This window comes from Hyperolius riggenbachi, chromosome 1 (assembly GCF_040937935.1).
Source record: "Hyperolius riggenbachi isolate aHypRig1 chromosome 1, aHypRig1.pri, whole genome shotgun sequence".
In the NCBI taxonomy this organism is placed as follows: domain Eukaryota; kingdom Metazoa; phylum Chordata; class Amphibia; order Anura; family Hyperoliidae; genus Hyperolius; species Hyperolius riggenbachi.
The window spans coordinates 677,805,919-677,816,522 of record NC_090646.1 but is presented as its reverse complement, the minus strand read 5'-3'; the positions used below and the strand labels follow the sequence as shown (position 1 = coordinate 677,816,522).

At 42.3% G+C, this 10,604-nt stretch overlaps 1 protein-coding gene across 5 annotated transcripts in view; it reads right to left on the bottom strand.

Annotated features, from left to right (window-relative positions):
• Nucleotides 1–3,574: 3,574 nt before the first annotated feature.
• The window catches only part of LOC137532532 (C4b-binding protein alpha chain-like), a 732,640-nt gene continuing 725,610 nt past the window's right edge, over nucleotides 3,575–10,604 (bottom strand). For 3 of the 5 annotated variants that reach the window (XM_068253140.1, XM_068253166.1, XM_068253147.1), the window contains one exon: nucleotides 3,575–5,316. In XM_068253140.1, the coding sequence (XP_068109241.1) occupies nucleotides 4,968–5,316 (349 nt within the window). In that variant the 3' untranslated portion in view covers nucleotides 3,575–4,967. Of the gene's footprint in view, nucleotides 5,317–7,697; nucleotides 7,798–10,604 lie in introns of all 5 variants that reach the window. The other 2 variants (XM_068253156.1, XM_068253175.1) reach the window with 1 other exon arrangement.

Sequence of the window (10,604 nt, the reverse complement as noted above, 5' to 3'; positions counted from 1 at the left end):
CGAACACAGATCTGAGGCACAGTCTGAGAACACAGGTCTGAGGCGCAGTCTGAGAACACAGATCTGAGGCACAGTTAGGGAGGGGCACGTACGCCATCCACCATAGACTGCTGGCACCTGCTAGCAATCTATGGGAGTCATACGCGCTTTGTGATTTTATGTGGCTGGGAATCAGTTTATTAGGTGCCTGAATTGTGCAAGAACAAACACGTGCAAAATTCCACACGCTTTCCAACAAAGCCTTACTACTTGGTTTTATGAATGATCACTGTTACTATCTAAAAAAGTCACCATTCAAGTGTAAGGCAGAGAACACACTTGCTGGGGTATTTTTCCCTGTGATTCCGGGTCTCTGACGCAGTGAATTATTTTTAGAGACAAACTTTGACAAACTGAATCAAAAGCAATAACATTTTTATTTTCATATTTTCTTTACCAAACTAAAAGGCTTGTAAAAAGAAACAAAGTATCAGAATTTAAAATATAATACATCAATTGTTACCTTAGGGACTCATCTTTAAAAATGTATGCCATGAGGGTATATTACTGTTATTTTTGCAAAAAAGGGCAAATATGGTACAATGAGAAAGCAGCAAACACAACAGAACAAAAATACCCCTTTACTTCCAATAGTATATTATCCTTTAGATTGTAAGCTCGCAAGGGCAGGACTCTCACCCTTTTGTGTTTTGGAATGTTATTCATTTAATGTTATTCATTTAATTCATTCACTCTGTTATACATTTATACATTTTAGTCATCATGTTAAATTTGCTATTGTAATCAGCTGTATCATTATGTATCCCTTCTTTGTTCTCTTACTTTTGTACAGTGCCACGGAATATGTTGGCACTTTATAAATAAATAATAATAATAATCCCCATACATTGCACTAGGACATAATTTAAATGTTGGGATAACCAAAACAAATGGTTAAAAACACATTGCATACCATAATCGCGAGAGAAAAAATCACCCCAAAAAGCCTAATTTGTGGCCAAAAAAAAAGACATAGATAATTTAGGTGTGGTAAGTTGTGATAAAGTTATTGGTGTGTGAATTAGAGGAACACTGAAATGTGAAGCCCTGAGGAAAGGAGTGGTTAATAAACTTTTTTCCGATTTAAATACTGCACTCAGAAGCACTCCATTTTGTTATATTATCGCCTTATGCCTGGTGGCATTCCACAATATTTGTATGAGCACTAGCGCAGAGGGAGCGCTACCCCATGAATCGGGTCTACATCTTGAGGTAAGCCTTTGAGGAACTGGTGGTGGGCACTGGTGATATGTGACTGTTCCAGCTGGGGAAAGTGTTTCACTGATTTTCACTAGACTTAATATGTCAGCGCTGGAATATTTCTGCAATTTTATTTGATTGTTTCAAGGACAATTATCTCCGGCTGCTGATTGTTTATTCCGAAGCTCGATCCCTATTGTTTCATTTCTGTAGTGACCACTAAACTGTCTTAGAAACTGAAAAATAAACCTGATTATGAAGTTAAAGATGAACTGAACTGAAAATATTGTAGTGCATAAAAGTCTTTTTTTTTTTTTTTTTAGGCTTCTTCCCCACTAAGACGTTGCGTTAGATGCTACATTAAGGTCGCATAACGTGCACCTAACACAACGCATAGTGGGGTTGAAGCTGGACGTTACATTGAGCCGCGTTATGCGGCTCTCCATGCGTCCTGTGATGCCGTGTTGTGTACTTTTGGACACATGCGGCATCACGTGGTCCCGCCAGCCAATCGCAGCACAGAGCGGCGCTCCAGGAAGTAAACACTGCACGTCACATCGTGCAGTGAATATTAATTAGCCATGTTGCTGGCTGCGGAGGAGGAGGGGAGACCTCCTCCTCCAACATCACTGAGCATGTGCAAGCAGTCTAACACGGCTTAGCCGCTTATAATGCACAGCATGCAGCACTTTGTTTTTACATGCTGCGTTACAATGTAACGCAACGTGGGCACTGTGAACAGCCCATTGATTTTTCATTGCTGTGCGGTGGGCTGTGTTACAGGCTGCTCTAACGTGCCTGTGACGTCCCACTGTGAAAGCAGCCTTAAACTATTTATTCATACATTATTTAGTCAGTGTTTGCCCGCTGTAAAGTCTTTCCTCTCCCTGCTTTACATAGTAACATTTCTTACAGGTGGTGACATCTTTAGAGCTGGCTGGTGCATTGCTGTGTAATGTTTGTGTACTGTGTGTGTTTCGAAGACAGTAGAAATATTACCTGTCACTGGCAATACTCTGGGAAGAGAATTCCGCATGGCTAACCAGTCTAGGCCTCAGGTGTCAAACTCCAGTCCTGGAGCGCCATATCCAGGCCAGGGTTTAGGATGGACTGGGAAATGGAGATACCTGCTCTGCTTGATGAACCACACCTTTCCTGAATCAGTGCCATCAATTCATTTGAGCTGCGCCAAAAGTATGTGAGGACCTCGGCCCTGGAGGACTGGAGCTCAACATCCCAGGTCTAGGCTGTGACATCACTGGGAGGGCGGGATTACATACCAATATGCAACGATATGTAGCTACAGGAAGTGTTTCTGATGATGATTAAAGTAAAAGTAGGTATCCTGAATAATTTTCCACATTACTGCGTCATCACAGAGCCTCTTTACAGTGACCCTGAAGTGAAAAAAGCATCCCTAGGGGTACTTTCCTTGAGAGGGGGAAGCCTTTGGATCCCAGAGAGGCTTCCTTCATCCTCCCCTTCAGCTCCGTTCCAGCAGTGGGAGCCATGGAAGTCTGGAGACAAGGGCTTGTTGGCGCTACACGCGAGAGCACTAGCAGCTTTCTGCTCTGGTGGTGATAACCAAGTCCCACTGCTCTACTGCACAGGCAGGCCACTGTTATTGTTAGGGATGGTTTGGGGGTGACATCGCTGGATCAGGCTGGCTGAGGGAGATGGGGGAAACCTCATTAGAATACAGAGGCTTCCCCATCCCAAGGTCAGTTCTATTTTTTTTATATTTATTAAAGTCACAGATTCTCTTTAAGTCAACAAGAATTAGCTTATTAGAGATTTTGATTTGACCTCCGATCTCGTGTAAATGTTGGATTCTAGGTATAAAGGGGGCATCTGGTAGACCAGAAGAAAAAGTGTCCGGGCACAAGTGTCCACAGTCCAGGCTTTACTGAGGCTTTAGTAACATCAATCTGTATTGTTACACAAAGCAGAGTATGGAGGTGAGGTGCTCAGGTGTGGTGCAAGGAAGGCAATAATCAAGCCGGCACTATGGCCATTCCTCGTTCTGATGGAGGCTTGCTCATGGGCCTGGCCTGGGAATCAGCCGTAGTGCCGGCCTGGTTATTGCTTTGCACCACTCCTGTGCACATAACCATCTCAGACAGTGTTGTGTCACAATACGGACTAGTGTCACTGTTTTTTATGCTATATGTCCAAATTCAGAGGTGTCTAAAGGTAAATCAATTATCCATGTTTTCCTTTGTACAACACATGACTCAAGTTACAAACAAATTCAACTTACAAACACACTGAAATAAACAATGTTTTTTGATTGTTTTCACTGTTTTCAATCTATTTTAAATGACTTACAGTTTATACAACTAAAATAAATATTAAAAAAAAGTATACTTTGTGCATGGAGACAATTTTGTGAGGTCTACCCGTGACCATTTGAAAGGTTAAGATGAGTTGTGGAAGTCTGTGCTTTGGGCTGATGAGACTACAATGGAACTGTTTGGACACCTGGATGTTGGTTATATATGGTGAAGATGGAGAAAGGCCTTCAACCCTAGGAACACAGTTCCCACAGTTATACATGGTGGAGGGAGCATCATGTTGTGGGGCTGTTTTGCAGCCTCAGGCACAGGGAGCCTTGTTTGGGGGCATGGCATCATGAAAAAGAAAATGATGTTGACATTTTGAGGGAGAATATGCAGATATCTACTCATAGTAGATATCTACTCATAGTCTAGGCTTAGATTATTGCTGGGTCTTCCTACAAGGCAAGGACTTAAAGCATACATGGAAATTGGTCCAACAGTTTCCTACAGATACCATAGCCAAGATCCTGGAGTGGCCTGAATAGCCCAGACCTCGATCCTATTGAGAATCTGTGGCGGGTGCTTAAAATGTATGTCCATGCTCGGAAACCATGCAATTTGGACCAGCTAGAACAGTTTGCAATGGAAGAATGGGCCAAATTCCCTCAGGAGAACTGTGTTAACCTAGTAAATCACTACTCTTAGACATCAGTTGTGGCTCACAAAGGGTACACTATTGACCATCAATGGGAGCTAATAATTTTGGATGTCTCATTTTTGCCCTTTCTTGTTTCAAATCGGTGTATAAAAAAATATCCTAATTAAACTTAGTATACATTGGGGTTGTATAGTGTATTTGTTTCCAACGTAACAAACACTTATTGTTAATGGTCATTTTCAAGGAGAAATCAAGAGTGTTGTCTCATTTCATAAGGAAGGGCTAATGTTGGCCCCAACTGTATATAAGTCACAATAAATCAAGTCATGTCTATGTTGGTGCACTTGTAGCAGACAGTGTGCGGAGTTCCAGCCATGGATGGGGTATGCACACAACCAGGAAACTGGAGGTATAATAATTATAATTATATTCAGACAGGCCTCCCAGTTGTTCAGATTCTGCCCCCACTGAAAATGTGTGTATTGCGTTGTCACCAGTGCAGCAACTCAAATCTAACTTGCTTATTGTTGTGACAAATTGTCTTGATAAAGGGGCCCAGGTGCTTCTGAAATGTTGGCTATCATTTCTATGCCGGATTACCCTTCACTGAGAGTAATGACTTACACCCACAGACATGACAATAAGTGAGGGTGCAGGAGAGAAATGCACATAATGCTTACTTATTTATTTTTATTTTATTTTTTCCTGGTTGGACTTGAAGGACAAAAGTATTTTTTAACTAAATTAATTATGTAACTATGTAACAAAGCCTTGTTTACCATTATATACTATTATGTAAAATAGCTTCCTTTATTATTTCCATATAGATTTGCCATCATTATTTTATGATTTTGTACATCTGAACAATCAGCCTGCTTTAGCCTTCTTATCTGGGTAACTCCATTAGAACGCTCCCAGACCTCATGGCCAGGCTGTCGCATATACTGCACATGGCAGCCAGTGGTGTGTATTACATCAGTGTCCAGCAGAGGGCAGCTCTGTACATATATTACAGCATGGGATTCTGGGAAGTAATGTATTTTATGGCTATATTCTGGCATCTCTCTGGCTCTATTCTGCGTCCTGGTAATCAGCTTCTTCCATGGAGACGTTCTCTGCTTCTTCTCTCCGTTTCTTAGCCTGAAATATACAGAAAAGACAAGGAATGGGTTATGTGTGTTCAGTGACATGAGAATCCAGCATTACAGCCGTGTCAGGCTACAGATACCAGCATAAGAGGGACAGTTTAGTTTCTAAGGAACTCCCAATATCCCCATCATGTAAAGCTCTGATATCCATCTACCTGTAGGGAATCAGTGGCTGTGCCCGGAATCTCTGCAGAGCACCATGTATGGCCCCAATTCAATAAACTTTTTTTGTGAGTTTTTACCCTGGAGATATTTTCTCATCTTATCTACAGATATTTTTGTCAGCACCCAGCAACTGTACAAATCCTAATGTCTGTTATTAGCACACAACAAGGAGATTACCAGTCACACCTTGTTAAAGAGACTCTGTAACAAAATTTTCAGTCTATCCTATAAGTTCCTATACCTGTTCTAATGTGGTCTGGATTACTGCAGCCTTTTCTAGTTGCACTGTCTCTGTAATATATCTAATCTTCTTTTCTTTGTTAAGTCTTGTCAGCCCAGAGAGGAATGTGCTGTGATAGGGAGAAGTTATGCACACCTCCCCCATGCCCCCTGCAGGCTCTGTGTGTTTGCTGTGTGTATGAGTCAGACAAGGTCTCTGCTCACAGCCAGCCTGTCTGTGACCTTGTGAACAGCTGTGAGTGCAGAGAGATCAGTTCAAAGCCCAGAGAAGCAGCCAAGGCAACAAGTGGGAGAAAAATTACAGCAGTGAAGTCACGTTTGAGAGGAGCCTCTGCAAACAGGCACCTGCTCTGATGATGTATTTTCTGTTTGGTGGCCATCTTCATTGTTTACAAAAACAATGAACAAAACAGTGATTTTATCACCAAGAAAGCAGCAGGAGCAGTGAAAATGTCACAGAGGGGGCTAGGAGCAGACTACAAACAGGCTGGTCCTTTTATTTATGTAAGATTTTCACAGTACAGATTCTCTTTAAGCTATATACACATGCTAGATCGCCATTGTTTGCAAGCTAACAATCCCATATGACAATGCAATGAATGAACGACATCTGATGGCAACATGGCACATTGGAATTAAACAATGACATAACAATCATCTACCTCTTAGAACATTAGCAAAAGCTCAAACTGAGTATCTGGAAGTTAGTAACTGGACAGCCAAGAGAGTTCTGAATGGAGTAATTGTTTGTCATGGTCCCATAAATGTGTTTTCAACAAACTAATTATCATCTGAACTGATCCATCCATCATCGGTCTTTTTGGACAATAATTATTGTCTATAGGTGTGTTTTCACATCATTGTGCCAGTTTTTTTCATCAATACACAGATGACATGTGGTTCCTCATTTGTTTCAGACGGCTATGGTCCACCGTCGGTACAGAGCTTTAGGGTCAGTCTCCTGGCCACTGCTCCATGTCGGACTACCACTGTCCAGGTCGCATGTGCCAAGCACCCCCAGACCTGCCAGTCCCAGCCTCCACAGTACCTTGACTCAGCCGAGCTCCCTCGGCACTGCCGCCACCCTTCCCCATAGCACTGACACCATCACAACCACACACCATAATGCCACCCTCCACTGGGACCCCCGCTGGACTACAATACAGGGAGCCCCGGCTAAGCATCTGACTGCCACTGGAACTCCCCTCCGGTCCACTAAATTGACCAATGGGAATCCTCCTCAGTTATAAAGATAGTTTGCCGGGGTTCCCTATGTGGTGGAGACCTGTCAGGGAGCAGCAGAGTGGCAGGTGGTTGTGACAGCCACGGCCCTGTGGTGGTGGTGGGGGACACTAAAAAGGCCAGGCTTCCCAGGAAAGGTGCAGCAAGGAGCAACGCAGCTGTCTGGAGGAGATTCTGCAATCAAGAAAAAGAAGATGGAAGACAGAAGATAGAAAAAGCAGAAAAACGAAGGAAACACGTGAAAAAAAGAAGAATACAGAAATAGAGTATTTGTTGTAAGTAAAGCTTTTTTTTTTTTTTTTACCACTAAATAGGCAAGGAGTCAAAAATGACCAATGTTACACTTGAAAAAAGATCTCTGGGTTGAAATGTTGTGGTTGCCTGTATATCTATGATACTTTAATATTAGCCCACTGTGGAGACCCAGGATGATATATCTGCCTTGGATATTGGATTTTGCATCCCTGGTGGATCCGGGTGCTTCTGGATGACTCCCTGGTGAGAGTAATTGGGTGGAGAGACTGCTGCACTATTTCATTGCTGTGACATGTAATTCCTCTACAAGTACGCAATCCTCACTGTAATCTGACATAACCCAATTAAAAGGTGCAAGATTTCCTACTGAATAGCAGACATTATATAATGAATGTGGTCCAGGATTTCCGATCACTGATGGTCTCTGGCCGGGAGTCCCTTAGTAAATGAGGTGTGATGTCAGATACTCACTCTAGCATGTTTCTGCTGCTTCCATGGAGTCACAGCAATAGTCACCGCAGCCAGAAGCTTCAGGAGCAAGAATGGAATATAAATCCACAGGAACAGGCTTCTGCAAAGCAAGAGGACAGGAGATGGGAGCAGCAACACATGGGAGAGAGAGAGAGAGAGAGAGATGTACAAGAGGAATACAAAAAAAGCACAAAAATTAAAAACACATGGCATATAGCAGTTGGTAGATAAAATTAATTGTAGATAAATGTAAGGCCATGCAGATTGGACGTACCAATGGTAGAGCACCATATGAAATAGATGGCACACAGCTGGGAACATCACACTTGGAGAAGGACTTAGGAATACTGGTTGATAACAAGTTAGGTAATCGTATCCAATGCCAAGCAGTGGTAGCTAAAGCAAATAAAATTCTGGGATGCATAAAAAGGGAAACAAGATCTTGACATGCTAGTATACTACTCCCTCTGTATAAATTACTTGTAAGGCCACATCTGGAGTATAGAATAATGCAGGGGGAGGTGACATGGTGTAGGGGGAGGGACACACACTACTCCCTCTGTATAGATCACTTGTAAGGCCACATCTGAAGTATGGGACACAGTTTTGGGCATCACTCTATAGGAAGGACATTGACCTTGTAGGGCATGAACAAAGATAGGCAACTAAATTAATTAGAGGGATGGAAGGTCTCACTTTACCAAGAAAGGCTGGACAAACTGGGCTTAGTTAGCTTGGAAAAAGGCGGCTGAGAGGTGACCTGATTTACATGTGTAAATACATTACAGGGCAATACATAAAGCAAGGCAGATGAGATTTTTATCCCTAGGGTTGTACAACAGACAAGGGGACATGATCTGTGAATGGAAGACATTTTTTGCCGTCTTGTTTATGAATGGGGTCGTACTCAGGTAAAACGTTATGGAAAACTCTATATCTGCATTTAAAGAGGATTTGGATGCTTTCCTTGCATTGAAGGGCCTCCTCAGATTTTATCTGAATAATTGGGTAGGATGGAAGTATCCAATGCATGAAAAATCATTATATTTCTCTTGGCATTCAAAAATATAAAGAGAGACAAATGCTTACCTCTCCAGAAGATAGGGACAGCAGTTCAACTGCAAAAAATGTTTATTCGAAAACACAATCTAGACAACGCATTTCACAGGTCGTGGCCACACTTCCTCAGGTTAATACAACATGCCTACAACAACCAATAACTATATATATTAGTTTTTTGGAATTTTATTGGAATTCCACGTGAAAGACCAATGCAAAGTGGTGTACATGGGAGAAGTGGAACGAAAATCATACATGATTCCAAACATTTATTACAAATCAATAACTGCAAAGTGGGGTGTGCGTAGTTATTCGGCCCCCTGAGTCAATACTTTGTAGAACCACCTTTTGCTGCAATTACAGCTGCCAGTCTTTTAGGGTATGTCTCTACCAGCTTTGCACATCTAGAGACTGAAATCCTTGCCTATTCTTCTTTGCAAAACAGCTCCAGCTCAGTCAGATTAGATGGACAGCGTTTGTGAACAGCAGTTTTCAGATCTTGCCACAGATTCTCGATTGGATTTAGATCTGGACTTTGACTTGGCCATTCTAACACATAGATATGTTTTGTTTTAAACCATTCCATTGTTGCCCTGGCTTTATGTTTAGGGTCGTTGTCCTGCTGGAAGGTGAATCTCCACCCCAGTCTCAAGTCTTTTGCAGTCACCAAGAGGTTTTCTTCCAAGTTTGCCCTGTATTTGGCTCCATCCATCTTCCCATCAACTCTGACCAGCTTCCCTGTCCCTGCTGAAGAGATGCACCCCCCGAGCATGATGCTGCCACCACCATATTTGACAGTGTGGATGGTGTGTTCAGAGTGATGTGCAGTGTTAGTTTTCCCGCCACACATAGCGTTTTGCATTTTGGCCAAAAAGTTCCATTTTGGTCTCATCTGACCAGAGCACCTTCTTCCACATGGTTGCTGTGTCCCCCACATGGCTTGTGGCAAACTGCAAACGGGACTTCGTATGCTTTCTGTTAACAATGCCTTTCTTCTTGCCACTCTTCCATAAAGGCCAACTTTGTACAGTGCATGACAAATCGTTGTCCTATGGACAGAGTCTCCAACCTGAGCTGTAGATCTCTGCAGCTTGTCCAGAGTCACCATGGGCCGCTTGACTGCATTTCTGATCAGCGCTCTCCTTGTTCGGCCTGTGAGTTTAGGTGGATGGCCTTGTCTTGGTAGGTTTACAGTTGTGCCATACTCCTTCCATTTCTGAATGATTGCTTGAACAGTGCTCCGTGGGATGTTCAAGGCTTTGGAAATCTTTTTTTGTAGCCTAAGCCTGCTTTAAATTTCTCAATAACTTGATCCCTGACCTGTCTTGTGTGTTCTTTGGACTTCACGGTGTTGTTGCTCCCAGTATTCTCTTAGACAACCTCTGAGGCCCTCACAGAGCAGCTCTATTTGTACTGACATTAGATTACACACAGGTGCACTCTATTTAGTCATTAGCACTCATCAGGCAATGTCTATAGGCAACTGACTGCACTCAGATCAAAGGGGGCCGAATAATTACGCACACCCCACTTTGCAGTTATTTATTTGTAAAAAATGTTTGGAATCATGTATGATTTTCGTTCCACTTCTCCCGTGTACACCACTTTGTATTGGTCTTTCACGTGGAATTCCAATAAAATTAATTCATGTTTGTGGCAGTAATGTGACAAAATGTGGAAAACTTCAAGCGGGCCAAATATTTTTGCAACCCACTGTATATATATATATATATATATATATATATATATATATATATATATATATATATATATATATACGCATGTGCAGACGTTGATGTGCATGTACAACCATAGGGATCCTAATATGGCATTAGCAGACATGGAAAT